Raw genomic sequence first — 12,753 nt, 5'->3', positions numbered from 1 at the left:
ACAGCCTTTAGAGACGGGTACACCAAACATATACTGCGCAGTGAAATGTCGGCAAATGCGAGCGGTACTAGAGAGCCCTGAATGACCGAGCCCTCGGCCACTTATTCCCGCCGCGGTGCTATTTCGCAAGCAAGAAGCGCTCACCCGGTCGCCGCCTGGCGGTCGCGTCGTGAACTACTATTATTTAAAAATGCCATTAAGTGCGGTATTCTCAGTCGCTACTTATTCTTAAGCATGTGGCATCCTCTACTAACCGAGTAGCTAGTAAAGGATGCTGAATGCTTAAGCATTTGCTTAAGAATAAGAAGCGACTGAGAATAGCGCCCTTAATTCTTAGGTCCATGTCCCAGCCTCTCACTACCCACCGGACTCCCGGCTGCACAGTCTCCCTCTACTGGCCTTTCGGTTTCCCGTCTATTTTTCAAATATTTATATTAATGTAGTACAGTAAACACTCGTATTAAACCCGACGAACGGAGCTAGCGGCGGGCGTACGACGCGTAAGGCCACTGCCGCGAGTGACAAAACCCAAAAGCGAGCGAGAGGGAACGAAGCAGTTGACACGAAGTTGTCATCGACTCTTTCGTTCCCTCGCGCTCGTTTTCGGGTTCTCTCACTCTTGACCGAAGGATTCCAAGAAATGGTGGGGATACTCACCGAGCGTACTACGCATGGTAAAAACGGGATTATAACGAGGATTTACTGTACTGAAGTCCTCTAAATATTAGAAAAGGGGCAATAATTCAGGTGTTTTATTTATTTATATTAATTCTACAGATCCTTATTAGCGTGTGTAGCACATTTATTTAATATAATCTACAGCAATTTTGGACATTTTGTTTTACATATATTTTTTTATAAATTTCATATATTCATTAATAATGCCACGGCGTTGCTGTACCCCAATTGCAAGAGAAATTACGATAGTACTTTAAAACATAATAATTACAATTCTATATTTTTATGTCCCAAATATGAGGAAGTGCAGACAAAATAAATGGTTACTATTCCTCATAAAAATTGGACACCAAAAAAATATTCTGCCGGTTGTAGATGATTCCATTAAAATTTACATATCCGGTTATGGGTCCCATTCTGTTGCTAAAAAATTAAACACAATATACGTCGATTATTAATTGTGAGAGACAATCGTTCCGTTAAAGTACAGGGTTCGTTTGCGATATTTTATATCAATCTTTCATCCTCCTGAAGAAAACTGCGATTTTCCTGATCGCTTCTGATTGGTGGAGAGAATACCTGCTCCTTGCACGCCCCACATAACCCCAATTTCTAATTCCTCTCAAAACATTCTCAAGTCGTCACTATTCTTATAGAATCTCAGTTGTATATTTTGAACCAATGTAATCGTTCTTGATCTATTTAAATTAACGAATATTTCTTCACTTTAATTAAAAAGTATAATGTATATGTGAATACTTCAGCCAATCAAATCAGTGCGTGCATACATTGACTATTTATGAATGCATAGTATTATATACTCGCTGATTTAACACGCTTTGACTGTAACACAAGCTATTGAAGTATTTTATAAAAAATAATTCAATCAAGATAAAGAATTACGACTACACTAAACAATTAATAATCGGTAAAGTAATCAACTTTGAGCGAATTCCACTTACACCTAAATCGCCCATGATTTTCGTTAAGCTAGGTTTCCCTGTACGCGACTAGACGCAACTTCAAGATTTACAAAGTCGATTTTCTCGGAAATAAAGAGCGATATTAAAAAAACTTACTCATTCTTTTCGACTTATAACAAGTACATAAGTCGAGAAAAAGGAATACAATTTGTTGATATTGCGCTTCATTTTCGAGAAAATCGACTCTGAAATTCGTGACGATTCGTCCAGTCGCGTATGCGGAAACCCAACCTAATAAAACTAACAGGCGATTTGGACGTAAGTGGAATTCGCCCTCTTCAGAAAAAGAATCGAGTAGAATCGCCCTTTCCTACTGACGTTTACGAACCCCGTTTCACTATACTTTTCGCCCGCGACGCTCACAACAGCTTATAAGCAAGTGGAACGGGAAGTTCCTGCGATCGTGGGCGCGGGCGATTTGGGCGCACCCTATGTTCCGGCCGGTAGCAGAGACGGCCATCGTGGTCCGATCAAAACGCGCGAAAGGCTTCATGAAAATTCCAATAGGACTGATGACAGCGTTGCCAAGTTCACTGTGCTCCGGCCCGTTACTAGAGACGGCCGTGACCGCAATAACGAAACTTCCGTAAGAAACGGAATGATATGAATATATGAACTATGAACTCAATGCATGAATCGGAACGCACCCCTTGTTCCCTGGCAACACTGTTTATAACGCTCCTATAGTGGATTCGAAATAATTATACCCAGCTAATGTGGTTGGGAAGTACTGGCTTTATGTAATACGTTAATAAGAACAACAGGAAGTATAATAACTAAGTACATTGTACCAAAACTATTGAAACATATTGTTATAGTGTTGACTCTTCACTTGAGGTATTAAGTTCTATATTGATAAGATTTTATACTATAAAATAAGGCTGTCCAAGGCAAGTCCCGCGGTTACTCTGGGGTGTTCCAACTCTTGGGCGCGTTGTCAGGGATACGCGCGAACCGTGCGCGATTTAGTAATAAAGGAAAGAATTTCTTAGCAGGTTAATCATTGAAGTAAGAGGTGAGAGATATTTAGTGATAATGCCATTTACTATTAAAGAGAAAGTGGACAGTACCGCGCCGATAAATAAGTGAGTAAGTATGAGCTCTACATGGCCTGGGTTAGGTAAATGTGTCATGCGCAGAGTTAGGAGCGATGTGGCCGCAGTGATGGAGGGGGAAACACCTACAGGAGTGGTGGTAATGTGTACCTGCCTGACGCAGGCGCAGTTCGTGCATGCATGACCACCACTCCTGTAGGTGCTTCCCCCTTCCATTCACTGCGGCCCCATCGCTCCTAACTTTGGTCATGCGTTTACGTACCGCCAATGCACGCACCTTGATTGGCCTGCCTCCCGCCGCGCGAGTCCCGTTGTCCGTGGAGTTGCCGTGATTCAGGCGTTACGGACGCCAAACTTTAACCATCGGTAATTAATAAATGAAACATTTACCACAATTTCGTCACTCTTGTTTTTCGTCTTATATTCGCTTGTAGAATCACTCCCAGAGTATCGACTATAGGTTGAGTAACACCCTGTAGATGTGACTAAATTCCATTGTTTCTCGTTTCGCAGATCACACGTTATAAGTAAAAGACACTAATCGGACTTGAAATTTGCCGCGACTATTCATAAATATATGGTAAATTATTGTTCAAACATACGCTTCATACACATCGTTGAACTCGTCTTGAAATGCATAATAAAGTGGCAATAATAAAAATATATAGTTGTATTAAAAAAAATTACATTGATATTGAAATCTCTACAAATAATAGCTCAAACGCGAATCCTAATGTTCTATTATGTCTCCTCCATCAAATCAAAAAACATTTCATATGAAACATTTTTTTGCTGTTTCAATAGTTAGAAATATAATAGCGTCTGAACTAGAGGTGCACAAAGAGCCGCTCGGAGTCGGAGAAATCTTTGTGATTCTGGATACTGGGTCACAGCCGAGCGTGGAGATGTTACGTTGCTCAACTCTACGCTCGGCTGTGACCCAGTATCCAGAATCACAAAGATTTCTCCGACTCCGAGCAGCTTTTTGTGCACCTCTAGTTCAGACGCTACATCAGGCCCGGCCAGTCGGAAGCCGAAGAAAGTCCTCCTTAGGTTCTGGGACCCGGGTAACAACCGCACGCGGAACATACAGGCTCGTAGCATGATGCATAGGCGTACGCACGTCGGGTCCCGACTGCTCAGCCTTGCGTTACACATTACGTGTGCATTAGTGACACGTTGCCATAGCGAGTCAATGCTACTTATCCTCGCGATACATACTTTTCGGGGAAGGACCGGTTGGAAGGGGGGAGCAGACGTGTGAGGGGCCCCTACTCTGGAAAGCGCTGTTTTATACTGTCTTTCTGATGAAAACATATTGAAGACAATTTTTTGAAAGTATAACAAACTATAAACAATCTTAAAAGCAGTTGTACGTTTATTTCAGATGGCATTTGCAGGAAAAGTTGTTTTAATAACAGGAGCTAGTGTTGGTATTGGAGCAGCGACTGCTATAAATTTTTCTCAACTGGGGGCCTCGTTGGCATTAACAGACCGTTCTGGACAAAATTTCAATGCAGTTGTCGAAAAATGTAAACCTGATAAAACATTTGTTGTGGGCGGAGACATGACTAACCCAGCTGATGTAAAAAATATTCTTGAGTCTACTATTAAACAGTACAATAGATTAGATGTTTTGGTTAATAATGCTGGTATATTCGAACACGGAACCATCGAGAACACATCCTTAGAGCAATATGATAGGTATGAATTGTTTGTTTATAAAACTTGAATTACAAAATTCGCAAGAAAGAGCTTATCAACATATTTAAATATTATAGGATATTCAATGTTAATGTACGTTCACTTTATTATATGACAATGTTGGCTTGTCCACATATAGTGAAGACGAAAGGTAACATTGTAAATGTGTCGAGTGTTGTTGGCATACGATCATTCCCAAATATCCTAGCATACTGTATGAGTAAATCTGCGGTTGACCAATTCACACGTTGCACGTGCCTTGAACTTGCACCCAAACAAGTATGTTTTGTAGACAAAAGTGGTAGAGACAATACTGTGGGTTACTAATTCCACTAACAGACTGGGCGCAAATTTTATCCTTCTTGTTTTTCAACTTATAGGTACGAGTAAATGCTGTAAACCCTGGTGTGATAGTAACACAACTATTTAAGAGTGGTGGAATGACAGACAAAGAAGTAGAGGCATTTTATGAGAACGCTAAAAAGACTCATGCACTTGGTAGACCAGGAGACCCTATAGAGATTGCAAACGCAATTGCATTCTTGGCAAGTGACGCCGCTAGTTTTATTACAGGTGTCAGTCTATTAGTAGATGGTGGCAAACACGCTATATGCCCCCGTTAGTTTGCATTCCACATATGTAGTTTTTACAATGTTATTTTTTTTTAAATATGTCGTTGCTATACATAGAAGACTATAATCAATAAAGGGTCTAGTCAGGTAAGCATAGTGAAAAGTGACCGCAAACCAAATTAAACTTGGTGCACAGCAATCAGTAGGTTCCTCAAAGAAGACTATTTCTGCCAAGTATCAACCCGATATACCTATGATTATATAGGGTAGTTATGGGTTGAAACGTAATATGCAATTTAAACTCCATTACTTTTGTTCTAATGAATAGAAACTTATAAAACAAATCCGAGACATTCTACCCATTACTGTACATATCTGTGAATTTTTTCAGAATTGTCTGTTGCAAAACTGAATTTTAAAAAATTTAAACATTAAAAATGCCGATTTCATATTTAAATTATAAGGCAACACATTTATATTTTTACAGTTTTAGCGTCTTTGTATGCTTATTAATGTGTAATTGTATCAGATTTTCCGAAAGGGCGCAGTTACAAAAATTAAAAACTGATATTTCCTACCTTCTGTACGCAAAGGAGTGGCACAGGTATACCGCGCATGCGATAAATAATATATATAGCATTATTTATCGCATGCGCGGTAGGTGTCCGCGTGTAGACTGGACAACTGGATATCTTCTAAAGTACTGGAGATAAAAAATTTAAAAAAATATGTAATTGAATGGTTCAATGGGGCTAATTTATTAGCCGAGACGATTTTTTTTCGATTATTATTTTAAAAGATACGATGGTCAAGTTCGGTTTTTCAAATGGAACTACTTTTTTTCAAGACCTGAGTTGATAGTGCGTTCCAAGACAAATTCAATAAGCTTTAATGTATACACTTTATTTACACTGGTTTTTAAGATATAGCGCTTGCAAAATTACTGATTTTCACTGGAAGAAAACCCTCTGAAATAGCAAGGACCGGGAACGGTCTTACTGGTGCCACGGGTGGCACTGCCTGTTGAAATGGATACCTACCTGCCAAAGATCTACGCCAGGGATGGCAGGCCCAAAGGCTGGACAATTCTTTTCCGTCAGAGATGCTACTTAGGTAGGTACATCTGGCGGTATCGAGAAGCGCACCGTTACTTTTATTTCGCACTTGCTTCTACGCTCGGATGGCCGGTTCTTTTGGGAGGGATGCAAATCCGATTGCTTCTGATACAATCTGCTCCCTATGGTTGAAATTTAGTCTAGCAACTTTCATACCTCCTAACCTAACCAATTGAACTTGCATCCCTCCCAAAAGAACCGGCAATCCGAGCGTTGAAGCAAGTGCGAAATAAAAGTAACGGTGCGCTTCTTGATACCGCAGATGTACCTACCTCAGTAGCATTTCTGGCGGAAAAGAATTGTTCAGCCTTTGGGCCTGCCATTCCTGGCGTAGACCTTTGGCAGGTAGTTATCTTTTTCAACAGGCAAGGCCACCCGTGAAAATTAGTAAATTTGCAAGCGCGATGTCTCAATGTATATATATTTCTGCCGTCTGCTACTACGGCTCCATATCAAAACTACACATTACAATAATACACATGCAATTTAGGACACATCAGAATAGTGCACATACAATTTAGAACACATGGGATTTAGAGTGCACCTACAATTTAGGACACATACGATTTAGGACACATACCATTTAGGGCACATGCGATTTAGGACACATACAATTTAGGACACATGCGATTTAAGACACAGGATATAGTGCATATACAATTTAGAATACATACAATTTAACGCACATTTTTTTAGTGCACATCAGAACAACAATCTTCTCGTTGCCGTCGGCTGTTTCACAGCCGATGGAATTAGTATTGGTTAGGGCTAGATTAGGGTCAGGGGCGCGCACCCGCTCGCGGGCGCGTAAAGCATGGTAGCGAACCGATGTGACTTTGGAGATGTTCAAAATGAGACTGCGGTTACAAGTATCGCGCGATGGGGTCAATATCGCTATTGTTGTCAAGGTCATAATTCTGAACATTTCCGTTTAAACTTTTTGGTGGTCGGCTTTGGTTTACGAGGTATTCGCATAAAACATAACTTAACATTAGAATTACCGAGTTTAACACATACCCACATCGGTTCGCTACCATACTTTACGCGCCCGGGAGCGGGCGCGTACCCCCCGCCCTAATCTAGCCCCAACCAATACTAATACTGTCGGCTATGAAACAGTCGGTAGTGCATGAAATCTTGCTGTGTTCTATCCTGATGTGCACTAAAAAAATGTGCGTTAAATTGCATGTGTTCTAAATTGTATGTGCACTATATTCTGTGTCCTAAATTGTATGTGTCCTAAATCACATGTATCCTAAATTGTATATTTTTTAATTTTTTAAAATTCGGTTTTGCAGGTGAAAATTCCGAAAAAAATCACAGACATGTACAGCAATGAGTAAAATGTCTCTAATTTATTTTATAAGTTTCTATTCACTAGAACAAAAGTAATGGAGCTTAAGCTGCAAATTACGTATCACCCCGTAACTATCCTAGTAGTAGGGGTATCGGATTGATATTTGGCGGAAATAGTTTTCTTTAAGGTGTGGGGGCACTTTTCATTATGCTTACCTGGACCCTTTGTTACCCAAATTACTAAAGCAATTTCTAATTGTTTAATTCTTCCACTGTATTTTTGAAGTTTGATTTTCGAGAGTTAAAACCTGGGGCGGAGCTGGCTTATTTGCGATGTTGCCGCTTATCCAGGCTCGTTAAGGATGTTACTTCTGTGTGGGGTTTAGCCTACTCCAGCGACGATATGGGTGAAGCAGGCGACCGCCCGGGTCGCCAATTCGCGAAGGCGATTCAATAAAAAAATTGTTGTTTAATTTTGTTATCTTTCTGTTTTTTTTTTTTTAATATTTCTGTTATTATTCAAATAAAAAACGTTTTTGAAAGAATATTGGCTACAGTAAATTGTCGTTCTACAATGTTGCGACGTTGCGAGGGCCTCGTCGCCACGTCGCACAGTGGTTCGAGCATACTACATGCTAGCTGGACAAAATTATTTTTTCGCGGTATTGGGTTTATATGGGGTTCAAATTGTTAGAAACGAACCTGATTCGTACCACAGCTTATTATTTCACTAAAAATATCAATAAAATAAAAATATGACTAATTCAATAAAGGAAAAAGAACAAAACGACAGTATTGTACTTTAACTATAATTATCAGTTGCAACATTATGTTTATTCCTGTAATTTCTGAGTTTTCTGTGGAGTTTTAAAAAAATTTCGAGACACAGTTGACTCACCTAACATAAATTGGCTATTAAAACAGTGTTTTACTATATGTTCCACGTCGTTCCACGCAACAAGGGTTGAATGTACGGAAAGTATAGACTTTTTAGTTTTTTTTTAATCCCACGATCGATCTGCAAAAATTTGCAAAGCTATATTTTGTGAATTTTTTTCGAGTGCGACGCTCGGCTGAAGAGATAGCACTGTTGTTATATTTCTGTATAGAAGTTCTGTGTTGATAATATTTATTTGCAATTACTTTTGTTAGTAATATGTAGTATTTATTTACATTAGGGCGGAGCAATACTACATATATACATTATACTATAATCATATAATCATTTTTAGGAGAAAAAGAAACCTGCAGACATGAATATTTTTTTCAAATTTTTTTACAGTTGTGTTTGGTTAATCAAAAGACAACTATCCCGCACCAGGCCGACTGAAAATTCAAATTTAAATTTTCGCCTATACGGTACCGTTTCACCCTAGTACACATCCATGTTTATTTTAAGTGTATATCCTGCATAGTTTGTATATTCTGTACCTCGTACTAACGTGTTCTTGTATCTATTGTAAGTGCATATATTCTACATTATTTCTGAATTAAATAAATGAAATAAATTGTTATCGAGTTTGATCTTATTTTGAAAACCATTTACATCCTTAAATTTTTATTAAATCGAACCAGTACCGGCGAACGTCTTAAAAACGACTTTAAAACGCCTGCTTCGGACCTAACCAAGACGTCTTAAAGACGTCCATTCTCACAAATCAAAATGGACGTCAAATGCCCTATGCTGTCTGGGTTCCAGTGCTGTAGGGGTTAAGGAAGATGTGAATTTGATTGTCAGAGTTATTTTATTTGAATGTTCTTTTATTTTATAAATATTGATTTGCTTCAATAGTTTTATGTTCATTAATTGTACATTGACTTTTGTTGTTATAAATTCTGACTCTTATCAAGCAAGACGTATGTTTACTTATGTATTTATTATCACACGGTAATAACAACTTCGCGACCCACTGGTTGGGAATCACTGCTCTAGTAAGGATTCTTATGCCACAGAACATCGCATTATAGATGGGAATGTCGCAATTCGTGCCTCTCTCACTGTGTGAGTGCGAGCCGGTCCGAGATTCATTTTCATTCATTTCGCACGGTGTACTACAAATACTACAATGTATGTACTTACCGATTTTCATATGAGATATTAAGAATAGTTTCACTCATGATCTACAAATTACATAAGTTTAATGTAGTTTTTGGAATATCCCAATGTATTCTACTACAAAAGCCTCTATCATCTCTAAGGAGCACATTCACACGAACATAACAGTAATGAGTATATTGACATAAATAATACAACAAAGTTATAAAGTACTTTGTAATTGCTTCTTAAATATATCGAACTTAATATCACGATATGGTTATTCAAAGAATTAAGTGACGATATAAAACATAACCACAATTAATATGACAATAGCAAAGCTGTGAAGATGTATAAATTATTATCTCAAAGATTCATTTATCGAAACCAAAATGCATTGCCTTTCACGTATATGTGTGTACAACGATGCCAAACACAAGTGGGGAAAAAGGAGGAGAAAAGCAGAGTATCGAGCATCAAGAAATATTGGTTCAACAGATATATAGATTATATTAAAAACTATGAGAGAGTATTGGAGAAGAATTTTCCACGAACAATGCACGTGTATCGTGTGTTTAGTATCGGCACTAAAGACTTTATCTGGGAAGTAAAGGAATACTTATTAGTAATGAAAAAAATTAGTATTTATGGTTTTGTTAGTTTAACAAGGGAAGAGCTGCAGTTAAGTTATACAATGCCCAAAGATTTAGTGAAAATATTCCCAGTTTTACTGATATCTGCCATCCCTTTCACAAACTATGTCGTCTTTCCCGTGGCATATTATTTTCCAAGGCACCTTTTAACTTCACATTTTTGGACACTACAACAAAGACTTGATTTTATGCTGATAGACCATAAGAAACGATTAAAACATAACAGGCCATTATTCAGGTGTCTGCAGGCAGAGCTTCACAATATAAAAAATCAAACACTGAAAGCAAAGTGGAACGATATTATCGCATGCATCGGTAGTGGTACACACCCTCATGCAAAAGATATTATTACCTGCTCTGAATTATTTGCAGACGAACCATATGCGTTGTATAATCTTAAAAGGAGACATATAGTATGTTGAACACATTGTAATTTCTATTATGTATCATTCTATTATTTCTGGAATCTTCTATGCTTATAATGGTTGGAGTTTGTAAAGAACATAGGCTATGCATTAACATAATTATAAGTTGCATTAGTTTCTGACACAATACATTAAAAAACTAATAGCCACAATAATTCTGGATTACATTTTAGAAGGAATTACTTGCTATACATGGCATGCCTTCTTTGAAACCCTTTAGAAAACTGAAATTGATAGAAAGAGGTTTGCTAATAAAACGAATGGATCAAGCAATACAAAGAGAAGGTGGAATTACAAAAATACCTAATGATGCAATGCGTTGGGTATGCATATGAGAAACATCACTTACTGATAATTTTTACTTCTAAAAGTGATCACGTATTTAAATATGTCTATATATTATATTATAATTATTATACCTTTCAATTATACAATGTTTTAGGCACTTTCATTTAGAGGTCTAAATCCTTCAAATATGTCGATAGAAAGTATGCGAAATTGGCTTGAACAGTGGATGATAATATCAAATACTGTTAACGAAGATAATATTTCATTATTGCTACACAGTCCAATATTATTGGCATATAATCATCCTACTAATTGGATTCTTATGTACAGTTAAAACAGTAATATTAAGAACCAGTTGATTTTGTATACTACTTTGTGTAAGCATTATGATAATATAAACTTAAAATATTTATACGTATTTAAAATGTTAATACAAGTTATTTTGTCGTTTCGCTTGTTTTATACCTTTACTATTCATGGAATATTTGGGGGGCCGAGATTCATAATGGTGTAAGTCACTCGCGCGGTGTTCCGCGTAAAGTATTGTTTTACGTTTTCTGTTATAAAAAGTTCTACGTATATAAGGTGAATGTCCCAATTTCTGTTCATTTATGAGGTAATTCGTCATAAAGATGGTGTAAAAAATTTGTGATCAAAATTTGCAGAGTAATTGATTAATTCTTTAATAATAAATCAACCAATTCAAAAACTATTTATCAAAGATATTTCAAGATGTTTAACTATTAGTAACTTGTAATTAAATATACAATGCTCTAAATGTCCGTGTTTCTGCTCATGAAAAATAGCGATGTATGTATTGCCCCAAACTCGTGCAAGACTCGTGTAAATGTTTAAGTAATTTAGAATTATTTTGTTGCAACTGTAGTACAAACTTAACGCATATAATAATAAGAAAAATACGAAATGAGCAGAAATTGGGACATTCACCTTAATGCAGTTGTGGGAGTACATCTGAAGGCTCAAAATACTACCATTATAAATATGTGTATACTTAAAAAGAAGTTTCATACAATCTACACTGCGTTCCACATTAGAGCGTACTCGTTTCGCGCAGGAATACACTGTTGATTGGTAGTAAACCGGCAGGGAAAGTGCTACGACCAATTGCGAGTGTCAGATCCGTGGGAGCTCCGCAGATCGGTCGCAAATCGGTAGGGGCGTTGGTACGCTCTTATATGGAACGCAGTGAAGGAAGGAATTATACACCACGATGTAATAGACAGGTGTTCTGACTCCTGTTCAGAATGTGTGACTTTTTCGTCCTAATTCTTCTGGCGGCCGCTAGATTGGCGCTCAAGGAGAAAAGGCTGACTTTTTGCGCAAAATACGACCAAGAGCTCCACTACTTACTACAATCCCATAAATGCATGCATACATAGATTTCTTATCACGACGCCTCTCGCGACGGCCAGAGCAACCACACAGAAATCGGCACTCAAAATCGCTGGGGTAAAGGTGCTGAGTCGGAACACCTGTCTATTACACCGTGTTATACACTATTATGTTTATAAGCATTTAATTTGTGGACTCAACGAAAACAGTTTTACGAAAATTGCATTAGTAAGTAGTTAAAACGATATATATATCTCTTGCATATGTACTATAATATGTTCCCCTCTTTCGTCATTTTGTCAAAATGCGTCGCGATCTACTTCATTGGTGGTCCTAATACCAGTGAAAAAGGAATAATGAATTGGTAGGATATATTCAATAGGTGTAACATATCTCTTTTTTAAAAAAAAATAATTTACTGCGTGAGGTCCATTGTAGAGCTTCTTTTGTACTATTTTATCCAAACGCTTTGGTCGACCCTCCTTATGAGGGTATTAGGATCTCCAATGAAATAGGAGATCACGGTCCATTTTGACAAAATGATGAAAGGGGGGAAACATATTATAGTACATAATATACAAGAGAGTACATATCAT

At 37.7% G+C, this 12,753-nt stretch overlaps 2 protein-coding genes across 4 annotated transcripts; both read left to right on the top strand.

The window, feature by feature from the left end:
- The first annotated feature begins 2,369 nt into the window (after positions 1-2,369).
- On the top strand, positions 2,370-7,823 carry LOC143369779 (3-oxoacyl-[acyl-carrier-protein] reductase FabG-like). 3 transcript variants are annotated; one of them, XM_076814151.1, is made up of 5 exons: positions 2,370-2,498; positions 4,104-4,420; positions 4,498-4,699; positions 4,801-5,038; positions 7,690-7,821. In XM_076814151.1, the coding sequence occupies exons 2-5, from the start codon at positions 4,104-4,106 to the stop codon at positions 7,692-7,694; spliced, it is 762 nt and encodes a 253-aa protein (XP_076670266.1). In that variant the 5' UTR covers positions 2,370-2,498; the 3' UTR covers positions 7,695-7,821. The 3 variants fall into 3 exon arrangements, with proteins under 3 accessions (XP_076670266.1, XP_076670267.1, XP_076670268.1); XM_076814153.1 differs by having other exon boundaries at positions 2,372-2,472; positions 4,087-4,420; positions 7,690-7,823; XM_076814152.1 differs by lacking the exon at positions 7,690-7,821 and having other exon boundaries at positions 4,801-5,043.
- A 1,576-nt stretch (positions 7,824-9,399) lies between these two features.
- LOC143369826 (LETM1 domain-containing protein 1) lies at positions 9,400-11,229 on the top strand. Its single transcript, XM_076814197.1, has 4 exons — positions 9,400-9,668; positions 9,775-10,504; positions 10,690-10,839; positions 10,959-11,229. The coding sequence occupies exons 2-4, from the start codon at positions 9,788-9,790 to the stop codon at positions 11,136-11,138; spliced, it is 1,047 nt and encodes a 348-aa protein (XP_076670312.1). The 5' UTR covers positions 9,400-9,668; positions 9,775-9,787; the 3' UTR covers positions 11,139-11,229.
- Positions 11,230-12,753: the final 1,524 nt, after the last annotated feature.

Source organism: Andrena cerasifolii, chromosome 6, assembly GCF_050908995.1.
Source record: "Andrena cerasifolii isolate SP2316 chromosome 6, iyAndCera1_principal, whole genome shotgun sequence".
Classification (NCBI taxonomy): Eukaryota; Metazoa; Arthropoda; class Insecta; order Hymenoptera; family Andrenidae; genus Andrena; species Andrena cerasifolii.
The sequence above is the reverse complement of the archived record's forward strand: the minus strand, read 5'-3'. Positions and strand labels throughout refer to the sequence as shown.

What these genes read in the sequence shown, in the direction of transcription:
- LOC143369779 (XM_076814153.1), top strand. Translation starts at nt 4,104, where the DNA reads ATGGCATTTGCAGGAAAAGTTGTTTTAATAACAGGAGCTAGTGTTGGT. An exon ending in TCCTTAGAGCAATATGATAG is followed by an intron (nt 4,421 to 4,497) that starts GTATGAATTGTT and finishes TAAATATTATAG; the next exon opens with GATATTCAATGTTAATGTAC. An exon ending in TTGAACTTGCACCCAAACAA is followed by an intron (nt 4,700 to 4,800) that starts GTATGTTTTGTA and finishes TTCAACTTATAG; the next exon opens with GTACGAGTAAATGCTGTAAA.
- LOC143369826 (XM_076814197.1), top strand. Translation starts at nt 9,788, where the DNA reads ATGTATAAATTATTATCTCAAAGATTCATTTATCGAAACCAAAATGCA. An exon ending in ATCTTAAAAGGAGACATATA is followed by an intron (nt 10,505 to 10,689) that starts GTATGTTGAACA and finishes ATTACATTTTAG; the next exon opens with AAGGAATTACTTGCTATACA. An exon ending in CTAATGATGCAATGCGTTGG is followed by an intron (nt 10,840 to 10,958) that starts GTATGCATATGA and finishes ACAATGTTTTAG; the next exon opens with GCACTTTCATTTAGAGGTCT.